Here is a 16,850-nt window from a genome sequence, read left to right as displayed (position 1 = left end):
TTCTTAGAAGTTAAAAGTGCCATCAAAATATTATAGTGAATGCATAAATATGCAGTACATTTTCTAAAAATACATCAAAGAAGATAAAGAGATGCTATCTAATTGTCTTTCCAAGAAAATCAATTAGCCAATTTAACTGGTGCAGTGAAGAGATTTTCAACAGACAACTCGAATAAAGCTTGTAACACTCAAGACTATAAACAATGGCCTATTAATGTCCTTGATTATGTGGTGGAGGCCCTGGCGGCAGTGGCGGAGGCATTCCAGATTGATGACCAAAGTTTGATTGCATGTGCATTCCAGGTGTGTTTGGATTTCCAGATTGCTGCAAAGGCAAAAAAGCAAAAGAAAGAGAAAAAAGTGTCATGTAACTGAAGAAATCATCAATTCAACAACCCAAAACGCGATTTTGTCGTGTTTCAAAAATCAGAAGAAAGGTATTTCATATTCGAGAGTCAGTTAAACATAAGAGGCCCAGAAAGTAAATTATCTCAATGATTTAGTACCAAGAGAAGATCTAGTAACACAAAAAAGGAGATATAATTTATCCAGGCTGGGAGCTTGTAAAGGTACACTTCAATCTTCCCTGGTTTCAACATTTCACATGCATGATAGGTAAGATTCCTTCATAATCATTATTTATTTTAAACATAAAATACGAAGAAACAAAATAAGCAAATGAAGAACAATATGTGTAGACCAGGTTTCAGTATGGGCAATCTAATGAATTAAATTTTGGCAGGAAAATAAAAGGCTTTTAGGGAAGAGTTCATTAACCGCCTGTCGCTCATGTAAACTTGTGCGTCTAACCCATCTGTCAGGCATAGCATTCTTACCACTAGACCAAAGTACTGTGGGCAGTTTGAATAGACATTTTACTCGCTAAAATAACAATTCCTCTCCCAATTTTAGTTCACACTACATAGATAGTCTTGCGAAAGCCCAAAGGTCTACAACAAACTGGTCTGAAGATCCTAAACCAAGCAACTACTCGCAAAATGACCTCGAGAAGAATGTATTTGATAAGGTAGGGTAATTCAATTAAGAATAGTACCAAGGATGTGATGAAAAAGTAAAAAATTGGTGCAAGAAGCACAACTAATCAGTAGCTCATACTATCCAAAAAAGTTAAGAAGATGGAGCTAATTCATCTACCCAACTATTCTCACTTCACAAGTATAAAAATGACCTTGAAAAGAGTATCCAGTTACTCACTAAAATATGTGCATATAAACTCCCAAGCTTCGCCCTGTCAGGCATAACTAGCACCTTCTAAAATACATTTAACCTTCCCAGCAATCAGTAACAGCTACTAGAAGAGCCAAATAATTATGAAGATGATGTTATCTTCTGCAACTTATTACTCCATTACTTGCGCTAACATAAGCTCACAGGTATAGATACCTACTTTTCGTATCACACACAGCTCCTACCGCTTTTGATATGTTGGACCTCACAGTAGTATTCCAAGTACCAGCACTAATACTCTAGACACCCAAAATGTTGACTTACTCTCACTAGGGTTGCTTGTCTTCACACACAATGACTGTTTAATCCTTTTTCAGAACCGGATTTAACTCATTTAACACATTCTGCCGTTCTCTGGCATAAGTTAAGTTGCAGTGTAGAATTCTTGTTTCCAAGAATATCTTTGGGAAATATTGACAACAACTGCTTGGAACAATAAGTTTTTTTTTGATAAGTTGCTCGGAACAACAAGTTTTAGACTGTAACTATCTCTTTTCAATCCAGCTATTGACTATCCAACTTAATGCAACAATAAATAGGAAACCTATGTAATAAATAATAGCTAATTATTAACTAAAAGGTCTGACACATGTAACTGAATCTAAGAATCCAAACAAAAAAAGGGATCCTGACAGAATAAAAAATGAATAAGCTGCCAAAAGATTATCACCCTTGCACTCTCAGGTCTCTTAAAGTAATTTACATGCCATTCACCTGATAAGGATTAAGTCCAGGCATGAGCGGCATCTGTCCAGCTTGTTGCCTGTTGAAGCCTCGTCCTGGTGGAAACATCTGATTGCCTCCTGGGTTTTGAGGGCCTTGCATGTTTGGCAACCCATTTGGCATTCCACCTGGAGGAACATTGCCCTGTGGTCCAGATCCAGAAGGCATGCCAACAAAATGACCTTGAGGCATTGGAGGACCCATCTGATTCATGTTGCCTTGTAACCCCTGAAAAAAAAGACAGTTAATCAGTGATGCTGAAATAACCTCTTGATCCGCTTAATATATATCCTCCAAAGCAAATGCACTTTGTATCAATCAACCAACTATGCCACAATGCAAGTTGCAGTTGCTACCAATTCCTCTCTATTCAAGAAGAGGCGAAGATCCTAGTGAAATTTGATCCACGCATGCTGCATCACTTGCATACTTTTGAACAATGTCTTATATAAAAGCTTAAGTAGTTAGAAAATGACACATCATTAATGTATTTTATGTCACTAAACATCCCCAGCCAAGCACATGAAAATATTTTGTTGGTGGATAGCAACAAGACTTGAACTCAGGATTCTCTGCCTTCTCTAATACCATGTTGAATTATGTGAACAGTCGCATCTATAATTTTATACTCTCAAAGATGGGACATTATTACTAATTTATTTTATATCCGCAACAGTTGAAAAGAGAAATTGTAAGCATTTGGCTACAACTCCCATCTCAATACAAATACATGGCTAACTCGGAAATTATTATGGCCTTAACCTAGAATATCAGTAAATTAAACAGGCTTTCAAAAGGTAATCTCTGTTTCGTATTAGTAATTTCTTAAAATCAAAGTTTTTAAATACTCCTGCACCAATTGAAACTGGAACATCTACAGAGAAGATGAAGCTTTTTCACTTAAGACATCAAAATAAGGAAGCATAAATGCAGAGATACAAAAGAGTATGCATATTTTAAACGGAAAATACATTTACACAACTTATTTATTTCCAGCCGTTTAGCAAGAGCATTATACTTAGAGATGCAGCAAGAAGGTGATGATCAAGATAAGTCACGGCACATCTACAGAGAAAAAAAAAAAAAAAGATAACAACATGCAAATAGGCAGAGACACCTGCAGAAATATGACACATACCATCGAACCAGGAATAGACATTCCTTGGATGGGTCCAGATCCTGGCATTGAAGACTGAAGGCCGGGCATGTTTACTTGTTGTAGTTGGGGTGGTGGCCGAGGTAAATGAGGATGTGGCATTAGAGGCATATGTGGAGGCTGTAGCTGTGGCAAATTCGGTGGTTGCAACGGATGAGAAGTCATTTGTTGAGGTAGTGACTGCTGCTGCTGAGCTTGCTGCATGTTCTGTTGATATGCTTGCTGCTGATTACTTGCAAGAAGAGATGGATGTGGACCAGGAGGAAGAGGAGGAGCTCCTATAGGCATCGAAGTCTTCTGTTCTACTTGAGATGATGAATCAAGTGATGGGATAGACAGTGGCATTGCAGCTCCAACTCCAGGTATTGTACCCTCAGTTCGTAACATACCAGAGGCAAATGCTCCGGGAGTTGATGGGGCCTCAGGACCTGGAAAATTACCAGGCATGCGACCAAGAACATTGTTTTGATCACCCAAACCTGAAATCAACCACAATACCTGTGCTGAGGCTATTTAAGCACTATAGTTTGGTAGCTCAAAGTGATAGTTGAACAGTCGAACTAAGAATATTAGGTGGCAATGGACAATGAAAACGATAATCTTTCAAGAAATTTTCTTTAAAACTAAGCTGATATTTTCCCTGGTCTACGGAGCCAAATGCTCTCTAATCTAAAAATATGCACAATAAACTGGTACACAATCTGAAGTACAATAAACCAATAGCACAAAAAGATATAAAGATAACATCTGCATGGACAGGAATTAGTAAGCACCTTGCTGTCCTAAATTGAATTTATCACGAGCAGAGTCCCCAGGCCTATTTCTGCACCAGAACTTTGTTGTCTGATCATTGCTGCCACTGCATCAGCAAAAACACTGATGAGTTAGCTGTTTTGGTTACCCCAGTTAAATGTTTTGTTAATGGAAATTTTATTCCTGTTTGCAGAAATAGTACCTAGTGGAGAAGGCTTAAGGATCTCCACAGTTCTAAAGAGAATAAGAAACGAAATAACAGACTTGAACCAGCCACTGAAAGACAATGACATGCAATTTACAGTGCAAAGCACATGATTCCTCTCACACACACACGAGGACAGAGAGAGGGAGGGAAATTTTTTAATCCAGCCTGTGGAGGCTGTGCAGGATTTAAATAAATATAAAGACAATCAACCTAAAATGCAAGTAACCGCCCATAAAGTTACCTGCCCAAGAAAGGTTTAAACGAAATCTATATTAGAGAACTCGTGGAGGAGAATTCCTTTACCTCTATGAAATAATAAAATACATCTGCAACAAATGCTCTATGAATAGTTCATGATGCACTTTCATATCAGAGTTCAGCATCAATTACATATTAGAAAAATGGTGTCCAATACAAGCCATAATTTCACCTTTTACCAAGAAATAGAAAATGTCACTTTACCAAGAAAGGTTTTAGGATTCAAAAGTTGATAGAAAAACAGTCAGAAGTTTTTCTTGGACAGAAGCAGGGTCAATGGAGGGGGTGGCAGCGCAATGACTCCTTTCTAATGAATGACCCTTTATCATATGAACTACTTTATCCAAAAGGATTGACTATTTGGGATATACAATAAACTTTCCTCTATGAAATAACATCAGATAAACCACTACACATAAACATCTACGGACAACTATTTTCAGCATAAGTACCTCAAATATCACACACCATAAAAACTATTGCTAGCTGTACATATGCTTGATAAGCTCTCTAAAAGGGTATGTAAGCGAGGACCATAGTTGAGCACACAACCAATATACCTTAAGATTTAAATTGCACTAGACTCATCTTATGAAACATGAATTTGCTGGACAAGAAAGTTGAGAGCCCGCACAAAAGAAACCTTCACATTTCAGAAAGAACTACTACAGCAGAAGCTGACATCCCCACAAACACTGACTGATAGACTTCTTAGAGCGGATAAAAGACTAACTGAGAAGTACAACTATAATTATTCACAAACTCTAGTGGTCTATCCAGAGTACAGGGACAATCTAAATCCAATAGACATTGTGTGGAAAGAATAAACATATAAGATTACAAGTAGCTCGTCAGAAATGAAAAGAGCAAAATCAAACAGAATTGGAAGCACTTATTCTATAAGAAAATTGGGAAGGGAGGAAAGCTTTGGGAATGCTTTGTTTTCTTATTGGAGCATAGGATTGCAGGGTGAATAATGAATACTAAACATGCTTGTGAAATCAAGCTTCAACTTATATTGTCATAGTAAAGCAGCAGATTCAGCACTACATAGGCTCAAGCAACAATAACCCAACAACTTCAAACCAATATCCAGCAAACCAAGATGGATCAACCAGAATATTTAAATATGCAACAAGGCACAGAAGAAAAGCAGACCAGTTATGAGAAGAATTCTAACAATTGGCACTTTAGAAAATTGTTTTCTGCAACTGGAAAGTACTAATGTAATAAATGGCACATAACTACAGAGCTGCAGTTTAAGAAAATGCAGTATAACCTGCAAAGAAGATAGCCAATAGGGTGCCATGCAAGATCCCAGACACCAGTTTCATGTGCATTTGTAATTTCTACTTGAGGAGCTTCATGCCTGTGGGTAGAGCATCAAAAAGACAAGAGACAAAATTATTAGAAGCTACTCCGTTCACTGATAATAAGGGGATTTGATTTGATAAAAGTTTCCCTTTTTTAAAAAAAAAAAAAAAACTGGTACCGTTACTAAAAGTTTCCTTTTTGGGTTCATTTTGAGAGCGAAATCATATTCCAGACTATCTTATCACAGACTAAGTAGTTCCGAGGGATTTTTATTCCCCACAATTCACAGAAACTGTAGGATGACCTTGCACTGGCTAAATACTGGGTAGAAAGAACCTTTTGGTTTAGAAAAGGAAAAAATGTTTTTATTCAATAAAACTAGGGCAAATGAAGCATATGACAAACAAATCAAGTCTCCCTCTTACAGGAAAAGCAAATAAAAAGGGATTTGAGTGAAGGGAGATGATTTTTCCCGCGGCAATCCTAAACTCAGTGCACGGATTTGACACCTTCCGAGGAGAAATGGAAAACTGATCAATAACCATAGTACCAGCTTCACATACAACAACCATGTATCTCCACTGTTCTGGTTTAATTTAAGTTAAGAAAGCTTGATGAAGTAAAGATATACATGCAAAGAGGAGCATTAGAAGAGAAAACAAGGATCCCTCTCTTATCTCTGACTTGTTGTTGCCAATAATAGTTTAAGTATTTCATGAAGACTCGGAATAAGTAAGATTAGAAAATTTGATTTAAGTTTCAAGTTAGTTGAAGTTGGTACATATTTTTTTTTTTTTCTGATGACATGGGAACCCGCAGCCGCTACCCTTCAGGTGCGCACAGGGTAAACCCAGCTCGAAGTTGGTACATATTTGGACTCTTTTAGAAAACAGTAAGTACATAATTGGACTTCTTCTCGACTCTTAACCTGGACATTTTTATCCCATAAGCTTCTTGAAGTCTGAGCTATTAGCTATAATATTCATCCTGAATAGTCCTTTGTCATTTAATGTTATTAAATGATGGCAAAAGAATATAAAGAAAAGGGTAATGTTATGGCACAGAAATTAGCAACACTTCCTCAATCTGTAAACATCAAGATTAATGTTCTAAAAAAGGTCATATAATGATCTTTTGAAAGCACACGAGATGCCCCAAAAACTAAAAAAGAAAAGGCAGCACAAATAATTTGTAGTTGATAGTGAAAGAAGTTTCAAGGAACCTACCCCACAAGCCAATGAAATATTGAACCGTCATAGCTTCCGCTGACGAAATATTCTTCATGAAAGGGATGCCAGGCCAGTGCTGTCACATTTAAATGAATTTAAACAACCAATTAGCCAGTATCACAAACAGATGGAAGTTGACCACAGAAGTGTGGTGGAGGAACAAGACAATAAGTGGAACAAAAAGAGTGTTTATTATCTGAATGAATAAAAGAACCACTAAAATTATTGCATGACACAGATAGTAGAAAAGGCTAAACGTGATTAACTCTGCATTTTATCATCAATAACAATTGAGCCACTACCTCCATTAATATCATTCACTTTTTCACTGACATGATCTGAAATTTCTTTTTCTAATAATACCTTGGTGAAATTTACTGAATAATATCAGCACACTAACTGCAAATTTTCATCCGAGCCCATAACCTAGCTGTTACATGACATGCTCGTGTTGTGTGCATTGCATAAGATATATATATATATAAATATACAGAAGAAGGTAATTATTACATGTCACATCCTTCTGATGCCCCCGGAATGACTCAAGCTCCTTCATAGCCCTTATGTCATAAAGCTGAAATGAAGCAGCAAGTTATAAGGGCAGAATACAAGCACTTGCACACAATTTTTTATTTTTTATTTTTGAGAATGGCAACACACTTTCACACAAATATTTGTCTCGACAGAATAATCATCTACACTATTTGCAGGTATTCCTTCATTAGCATGTGACCAAAATTCATATGTATACAAGCTTTTTTCATTTCTAATCAAATAAGAAAAGGAATTCTGCAAGCAGAACCAGAGAAGTAGTAAGTAGCAGTGCACTTGCAGTAAAGAAGCAGTTGCAGTTCAAAACGGAGCTAAAATTGCTATCTGCTTGCTACCAACCCGTTAATAAGAAATTTTAGCAAGGCTTCTCAAACCCCATAGTTACAGATCTCAGCAACTTCAAGTTGATCCTTCTCTTTTTTCCTATGCACCCATATTTTAAATACTTTTGATCTTTGTGCATCATTAATGAAAGCATTTCACTTGTCAAGAGTAAAAGAAAGTACAGCATAAATCTAGTTTTTGCCAGCTCCAGAAAAAAAATGACATCTTTCCTAAGATAACAACAATCACATATCATACAGTCAAATTAACAAATAATAATAATATTAATAATATTTTACTGTACTTCAAATTTGATGCATCTTTCAATGTTTGGCACATATCACACCTCCAACCATGTCATACAAACAACAACGGGATAAAACAAGTCATTTTTACACTTCTGTCAATTGCAATGCCATTTCATAATTAATGAGCTTGTCAAACAAAGATCGAGTCATTTCTTCATCAACAACCAATTTACACCACCGGATCATTACATGCAAAATCGGAAAAGAGATTAGTGAGCTCTAGGAAAAGTATGACATGGAGAAGCCTACCTTGATAATTTGATCCTTAGCAGCAGTAAGGACCCAGTTACCATTTTGATTCCACTTTACACAGAGAACGTTATTCTTATGCCCGTGACTGCAAACAGCAAACAACATCCATGTTATTTCTATATAACTTATCTAAGTAGTAATTTCGTAAGTTCATAGAAGTAATAAAATTGCAGATTTAGAGAGCAGTTTTTGACTGACAATGAGGAAAGCTCCTTCCCTGACTTGGCATCCCAAAGTTTAACAAGATTATCTTTTGCACCTGCAGGCAGGAGAAAAGCAGAGCCTCAAAGAGTGACTCTAACTATTCGGAACATTTCAACACTAAAAAAAAAATACATAGAACATTTCTGAGAAGAAAAAGCATATACCTGAGACTAATAGAGACTTTGTAGGGTGCCAATCAACACTCTTCACATCCCCACCATGGCCTGCCTGAGTTCAAGTGACATGAAGAACTATTCTTAGGTCACCTCATGCTCAAGTTAACTGGTACATTAATAAGTTTGATGCTAAAATTGAAGAGTTATTGCCAGTGAAATATTTTGAATAAATTTTCCATTTCATAGTAAACTTCTGCTGGAAGCAGATGTTTCAAAATGTAACAATTATCATAGCAGCAAGAAGTAATGGAAGGCAGAGTGTAATCTGACAGGTAAGAGCATTACACTGCATGTTATAGAAAAAACCAAAAATATCGCCTTAACATAGGATCACAGGTATGCAGTCAAAGCGTCACTAATTTTACTTGAATCGACAAGTTTCTTATAGTAAAAAGCTTGAGGAACATTACCAGTTAATGAGCGCTCTTCTTGGCACCTTGCAAAGTCCCATACTTTAACAGTATGGTCATCAGAACAGGAGCAGAATTTTAAATCCGTACCACAGAAGCTGTTCAAATTCAAGCATGAGACTCAGTAACCAACTGACATTTTTTTAGAAAGTTAATAAAACCTAAGAAATACATACAAACTCTCAAAACCAAGCCACATCATTTAGAATAATTACCTCAAATCCCGTATTGATTCTTTATGTGCATTCTTATTGGCTTTGACATTATTCATATTGGTTTGCCAGTACCTGTCACATGATATAGACGTGAATTCACAAAAGAGAAAGAAAAACAGAATATAGATGATGAGAGTGTGAACTGTAGATCGTTCCAAAAAAATTGTTTACTTTATTGTGCCCCCATCATCACCAGTGACCATCCAGTTATCATTGTGGCTCCATACCATTGACCTGACTGCTTGATCATGAGCCTGCACATGAAATACATTACATTGTCATCCAATTTGCTTGTCACGTACTAAGATCTGATATTCACAACCCAGATTCATACCTGAAGTATCATTTCAAAGTTAAATGATTGCCCATTCCAGAGTGTGAATTCACCACTTTGAGATCCAGTAATAAGGCGCCGCCCACTAGGAGTCCACTTTACGTGATTCAAGAGAAAAGGTTTGAATAAGAGAATAGAAATATAAAGATGAAATACACAGAGGACGTGACACAACCAAGAGAGAGAGAGAGAGAGACTCAGAAAACTTTTAGCTCTACGACTTGTGTCATAATGCTAGCTGGATCAGCTTTAATTATTTTATCAGTTCTTTAGAGGGACATAAAAAGAGGCCCAAGAGCCTATAAGATTTCAAACTACATCACGTGACAAGATAACTCCTTCCGTATCATCTTTTATCTGCTTACTTCCAAGAGAGTAACTTGTCTGAATAAACTGAATACAGAGAGTTCTACCAGGATAAGAAACTAGTTCTCAGAAAAAAGAAAAAGAAAAGAAAAAAAAAAAAAAAAAAAAAAAAACAAGAACAAAATCGTCACAATTCGCAAGAGAGTTTGATATCCAATTAACTCGTGCTCCAAGGATCCAGATTCGTACATTCAATCAAGGCCTTGCAATTAACTGTGTAAATATTTTATACATTCAGATACGTTGCATTTAAATGCTCTGAAGAACATACCATGATCGAACAATTTTATCATAAAAATTACTCCCTCCATTCCATTTTATTTTTGTGATCAGTAGAAAGAACTAATCCCTCCATTCCTTTTTATGTGAAGATGTTTGATTGACCACACAGTTTAATAAGTTAATTTGACTTATATATTACATTAGCAATAGAGGAACACTGTATTACAGTAGTGCTGGAAAAGCTAGTTTGCAGAGAGATATTTACCTCAAAATTTGAACTTTGAATAATTTAACAAATTTAAATCCTGGGCAGTTATGAGAGTTGTATAGAAATGGAATAGTGTCAACTATTTTGGGACGTATCAAATAGATAAAAGCTCAAAGGCACATGTCCAAAGATGCATGTGTGCTTCTGGACACAGTAATTCAATTGTGTATTAACACAAAACCAAAGCTATAAACAACTAAAGCACAAACGAAAAGATAAAAGGCCAAGAAGAATTCTTCAACTCACCACAACACAGTTGATTGAACAACGGTTTTTATTTAAAGATGTATGAACAAATTTAGCAGAAAAACTCGTGGATGGATTATCCAAATAGGCAACTGCTGGCAATATCTGCATCCATGAACAAACAAAATATCCTAATTAAATGTTTTTGATCAGTCATTTTTATTAAATGTTGATTTTAAAGGAATACAATTAAAACGAGATACAATCTTCCTTTCTTCAAATTTTTAAATATTGTATAACAAAAAATAGAGTCTCGGCCAGCTTACAGCCTTACACAGTTTTTAGAATCATTAGCATTTAGTTTGCTGGTTTCAGGACAATATAATTAATAAGCAGTATGTTTACTTGTGGGGGAGACTTCAATTTCAAACGTGTTAGGTTGGCGCTTTTTTTTGAAATCAAAGTTACAAACTTCACAATTAACTTCATCCGCTAGGTAGTTCTAGAATGTTCTTAGAGTCTATAACTAGCTTTACATAGAGATAAAACTGAACTATTATCACCTTCCTAGATTACAGGTACATTTTGGTTAACTTTCCTCCAGATTGCCTGATATTAATCTTCAAACTTTGCTCCGATAAGGATCTAGCTCTCCAAAGACATGCTATCTCATGGCACATGCTCTACTATTTGAAAATCTATGTTTGTGACTACAGAATAAAGGTTTGAATAACCTTAACATAAGAAGCTTGAAACATACAGGAATTCAGCCCCTTTTTTTCTCTTGCTACTTTACTGTGGTTCACTGTAGCTGTGGGGTTGAATATTGCACAAACCAAGAACTAAAGGACATATATATTTTGGCTGATTCTCTTTTTATTTCTAACCTAGGAAAGCTTGTCAGAGATCTTAACAGTAATGAAAGATAACAAAGTATCATCATAAAAACTAAATAATTTTTTGCAGAATCAAAGACTAATTCACAAGTGGAGTAAACTGACATCAACTGCTGCTGCTGGGCTAGGTTGTAACACTGTCCTATCCCTCGAATCGCGCTGCCACATGCGGATCTGCAGAAAAGCTGTTGTTCTTAACTTTGGACCAAAATAATCTTAAAAGTTAAAGAAAGTTATGAGAATTCCATTGCAAAGTTGACAAGAGCCCCCACAAAAGAACAAACATTAAAATTATTAATGGACAAAGCAAGCAAGACGACTTTGGATTCTCGTTCTCATTCTTCTTCCTCTAGGAGGAACGGAGGTTATAGAAGAATTTCTCTTCCTCTTTTTATCTCTGCTCTCACTTTTTGTTCCTATTATTTTATTAATATAAAAGACCTCGTTACCTAGAGCTCCCGCAACATAAATACAGCTCATATGGGTGCAAGCTACTACAAACTAAAAACAGGAATTTGGTTCTTGTGGAACTGGAATTAGGAAGAGGTTGGACTCCTTCAAAAAATATGTGGGACTGATCAAGACCAGCTTCTGGAAAGATAATTAGAGCTCTAACAATATTCCAGGAGGGTATGGTTAGTCCTAGACAAACTAACCACTATACAAGCTATACTTACTGCTACTTGACAGATAGTACTAATGAACCACTGTGCAGGCTATATTTACTGCTACTTGAGACTAGTCTTTCTACTAGAATAATTAGAAGAGCAATGTACGTCAAGTATTGTAGACCTACACATCTTTCTTTTAATATTTATAATTGCCCGAGTTTCATAGAACTTCACACAAAGAAACTCTAGTACCTTAGAATTAGTGTGCTACCATCAATGTTATATAGGATGATTGTTGTGTCTTTAAGGCCCAACATATCTATAATATGAGTGCAACAAAATGCCAAAGTTAAGATGGATCATGGATGTGTGATCATACAAATAGAAAGTGCAATATGGAATGAAATAAAGGAGGTTGGATTAGATTGTTTGACATGCCCTATGTAAATCTCAAAGTGCATAAACCCACAGGTGCAACACCTACGATAATTGAACGAGTTAAAATAGGATGAAGTAAACCAAAAATCACAATCTCTTAGCATCAACACGGATTTAACTGAGATAGATAGCACAATGAAAGCAAATGATTCGTACAGTCAATAACAAGTAGATAAAAATATCAAATTAAGGCTTGGTCAAAGTTGTTACACTTGCATTAATCTGGTGTTTGTCAGTAGTCATTTTAGTATGGTCAGAAACTTGTATGTCAGCATAGGGATAATTGTGAGATTTAAAGTAGTCAATACCAAGATTACGGCTTAGTTATTGTCATTCAGTCATTGTAGTTACATTAAATGAGATAATAGCCAATATTTTTCTAGTCTGTCAAGAAACCTGCAAACCAGTGCAAGGACAAGTGTGAGATTCAGAAAACCTCTAGCTTTTTAAAACCCTAACTAGCCTCAAAATACAAATTATTTATTATCGGAATGAAATGGACCAAATAGAAAGCACTGGATATAGAGGATTCTTTTTCTATATTAAGGAGATATTTCTTATAATTGATGCTAACTAATTTAGAATTGAATATAGTTGATTGACTGATATATAGAGTCAAAAGGGGGATTGAGCTCGAGATGAGAAGCCAAAATTTAACTGTCAATTCTAATGGAGGGCTGAGTTAGAGGATCATTTACAAGAGTAAAGACCGAAGCTTCTCTGGTGTGTAACAAATAGTAGTAAAAATAGAAAGGGTATCAAGAACTAACGCCTGGTGCATACCAAAATATATATATATATATATATAAAAATAAATTTTAAAAAAATAAAAAAAGATGAAGAAGAAGAAGAAGAAGAAAAAGCAAACAAATGGTGTTCATGTCCTCGTACACCGTTAATGTGAAAATGAAACAATGACCTCCAAACTATCCATAGGAGGTATATCTTTTATTATACCAAACTCTGAAAAAGAAGATCCTTAATGTTGGTGAAAATGTTGTGGCATCTTGAAAGAAAGAAAGATGAAAATGAACCTACACTTGCCGGAATTTTTCCTTATGATAACAGCCCATGGTTCTAATCCCTTGCTAATCTATATGGTAGTACCATAGAAGAACATTTACCGCACCACATTGCATAAGTAGGTCTCTGGATATATGAACACATTCAACGTTTATTACCTGCATATATCTTACAACTGTACTAGTGTAATCAACTGCTCTTCTCTGACCAATCTTTCTCATTCTCTTTGCAGCAAAACTATCAGCATGAGCTGCAATATAAGGAAAAGAATTCAACTTTGGTCGCCATCGTAATTAGTTCCGGTAAATACTTATAAAAAGAAAAAGGGTCCAGTAAATGTGTCATCAAAGCAAATGGAAGTCCCTAAGAAAAAGGGTAATATTCATCCTCTCTTCAACTTTTGTGGACTTACACTTCCCCAGACAATAAGAAACGGTAGGTTCTATTAGGATTTGACAATTTGAAACAATCATAGCCCCATTATTGGGTTGAAAATCTCCTTTTCTCCAACTAGATAGAAAATATATGAAATAACGACTAAAGAGGTCCTTCCCAAAGAACACTAAATGGTATGCTCAAACAACTCTTCTCCAGATCTGTAGTTTCTTCCAATATTCCTTCTCCCTTTTTCCCCTTTAAAATTACTGTTACAACTCTCATTATGTACCCGTATTTCTTTTCAGATAATCGATTACACAGCAGCAGCTTGATAACTTGATCAAAGAAACAAAACAGAAGAAGAAAAGTTGTGGTTTGTAGCTAGTTCTTTTTTCCTACAATAAAAATGATTTATAACAACAAGATTCTAGACATTCCCTACCAGCTGTACCCTATGCTAAAAAGCATATCAATCAAAGATGAGAAGTAAAAAGAGTAGATGAAACATTAGTAAACAGGACGTACCGTCATAAGAAGGATGAGGAGGAGGTCCAGGTGGCTGAGAATTAAGAGTACTGGAGGATGCGGATGGCTGCCGCATCATGGGAGGTGGACCTGGTGGAGGCTGTGGACCCCTTGGAAACTCACCAAAATGTGGAGGGTGCTGCTGCTGGTTTTGTTGCAAGTGTTGTTGCTGGTGTTGTTGCGGGTGTTGTTGCTGGAATTGTTGCTGTGGCGGTGGCTGGTGCTGCTGATGCTGATGAGGATCACCACTCGCCATCATAGTTGAGGATAGAGGGGAACCCAAGATTTCAACTTTATGGGTTCAAAATTCAGTTCTAGGACAATGACCTCAAGTTAATATAACGGGACCACGTATCTAGTATCGATATTCAATACATATTTGAAAAAAGTTAACAACCACTTAAACACAAATATGCAAATACAAACATCACCATTACAATTGTCCTCATCGATTTTGTATGTTCCAAAAACAACCAATAATTACATGATTAGGAAACATACAAACACAATAAGCTTTTATTCAAGTTTCTTAATAGAAAAGATGAGCATCTAAAGTTTCTTCTTCATACACCGACAGGCTCACTATGCAAAATACCTAACAGAGAGCTTCATAGCCATATCCAATCGAGCAACTTCATTTCATCAACACACACACACTGGGCTTATACTGTAAAATAGTACACAAAATAAACCTCTGGATAATGATTAATGGGATGACACGGATTACAATTGCAAATTTCTAATTTTTTTTAGTGGCCGTTTGGCCATGAATATTTTTTACTTTATTCCAGAGTTGAATTCTGGAAATCATGTTTGGCCATAAAATTCCGGAATTCAACCTTTTCCGGAATTTGAAAAACACCAAAAAAGTTGTTTTCACTCGAAATCACTCACGAAAATCCAATTTGTATTCAAGGCCAAACACAACTCCAATTTCCAAAAGACCATTTTTCACATTGAAAACAAAAAACTACTTTTATCAAATTTCACAATTTTCATGGCCATATGAACTTCCCACAAAAGAAAAGAAAAAAAGAGAACCACTAACACAGAAAGCTGGTAAGCAACCGTGTACTCAAATGGCATAATAATGACATACTGAAATTTTAGAAACAATATGGCAACCTAAATTGTTAAAATGTAGTGCAACACAAATAAAAGAAAAGAACAAGGAGGAGGAGGTGGTGGTACCAGTTAATAGGAAGGTGAAGAAAGCAGGTAAGAAGGCCACGTCAGGTAGTGCTAGGGTTTAGGGTTTCTTATACGAAGAGCGACATAAAGAAGGAAATGCAGAGGGAGGTATTATTTTATTATTTATATAGGGAAAGAGAGGAACTAACAACGTAAAGTCAAGTCGGAGAGCTCGCCGGACAGTGTAGTTGTAGTAGAAGCAGTGGCGGATAGGTTTGGCAGTGTTTAATTAGTTTGAGGGCCAAAATTGGAGTCCAGTTTCCTCAATAATATTGGGACAAGGGCCCAAATCTACGCTGTTTGCCTATGTCAGTCATTTTTTTGGCCGGAATGACCTTCAAAGTTTTTAATTTTTGTCCCTCAAATTGCTAGTCTTTAATTTTCGTCCTTCGCCTAAAAATTTATTAGTGAAAAAAATTTACGAAAATAAGAAGTTCCCATGAATGGGTGTTAACATGAATCTCAAAAGTTTTTTAAAAAATATCACAAGCAGAGTTGGCCTTAATGTAGCAAACTCTTCCTTAAGGCAGAGTTTGATAATGTAGCAAACTATTCCTTAAAGCAGAGTTTGCATGAAACTCTCCCTTATAAGTAAGACAAAACTCTAACTTTGCCCTAAAACTTTTTCGCTTTCATTGGGGTGGTCAAGTTTTTTTTTTTAAATTTTGACTGAATCGGGTTCAAAATCGCAAGGCGATTTAGTTTCGGCCAAATTTTGCACTTTTTTAATCGATAAATAAGACAAAAAATGTAAAACAACAATTTGAGGGACAAAAATTAAATATCGGCGCCTTTGAAGCACAATCTGCGCCAAAAAAAATAATTAATGATTGGGCAATTGCCTCCGTTGAATATGCTTCTGGTCTAATCCTTTGAAAGACGAAGAAATTGATTAGACTCTTCAGCCATTACTACTACCAGAAGCATAATGGGCTACACAAAAAAGCCAGAAGATATAACCCATATCCCAAACTGCTTAGAAGTAAAAGAATTATCAAGTTTACTTGAATTTTTTTTTCACTGCAATGATTTAAATAAGTTACAAAAGGCTTAAGTCTACGTGTAGCCTGTCCCTTACCCAA

At 36.0% G+C, this 16,850-nt stretch overlaps 1 protein-coding gene across 2 annotated transcripts; it reads right to left on the bottom strand.

Annotated features, from left to right (window-relative positions):
* On the bottom strand, window positions 1–15,394 carry LOC132029745 (flowering time control protein FY). 2 transcript variants are annotated; one of them, XM_059419082.1, is made up of 18 exons: window positions 14,578–15,394; window positions 13,833–13,924; window positions 11,708–11,776; window positions 10,767–10,871; window positions 9,665–9,760; window positions 9,502–9,584; window positions 9,331–9,402; window positions 9,116–9,213; window positions 8,694–8,753; window positions 8,524–8,584; window positions 8,323–8,410; window positions 7,400–7,463; window positions 6,887–6,965; window positions 5,626–5,715; window positions 3,901–3,986; window positions 3,110–3,606; window positions 1,952–2,199; window positions 1–325 (listed from the first exon to the last, which is right to left on the bottom strand). In XM_059419082.1, the coding sequence occupies exons 1-18, from the start codon at window positions 14,834–14,836 to the stop codon at window positions 157–159; spliced, it is 2,316 nt and encodes a 771-aa protein (XP_059275065.1). In that variant the 5' UTR covers window positions 14,837–15,394; the 3' UTR covers window positions 1–156. The 2 variants fall into 2 exon arrangements, with proteins under 2 accessions (XP_059275065.1, XP_059275064.1); XM_059419081.1 differs by having other exon boundaries at window positions 1,963–2,199; window positions 14,578–15,389.
* Between the last annotated feature and the right edge of the window lie 1,456 nt (window positions 15,395–16,850).

This window comes from Lycium ferocissimum, chromosome 9, assembly GCF_029784015.1.
Source record: "Lycium ferocissimum isolate CSIRO_LF1 chromosome 9, AGI_CSIRO_Lferr_CH_V1, whole genome shotgun sequence".
Lineage (NCBI taxonomy): Eukaryota > Viridiplantae > Streptophyta > Magnoliopsida > Solanales > Solanaceae > Lycium > Lycium ferocissimum.
The sequence above is the reverse complement of the archived record's forward strand: the minus strand, read 5'-3'. Positions and strand labels throughout refer to the sequence as shown.

What these genes read in the sequence shown, in the direction of transcription:
- LOC132029745 (XM_059419082.1), bottom strand. Translation starts at nt 14,836, where the DNA reads ATGATGGCGAGTGGTGATCCTCATCAGCATCAGCAGCACCAGCCACCG. An exon ending in TCCTCATCCTTCTTATGACG is followed by an intron (nt 13,925 to 14,577) that starts GTACGTCCTGTT and finishes CTTATATTGCAG; the next exon opens with CTCATGCTGATAGTTTTGCT. An exon ending in GCCCAGCAGCAGCAGTTGAT is followed by an intron (nt 10,872 to 11,707) that starts GTCAGTTTACTC and finishes TCATGGATGCAG; the next exon opens with ATATTGCCAGCAGTTGCCTA.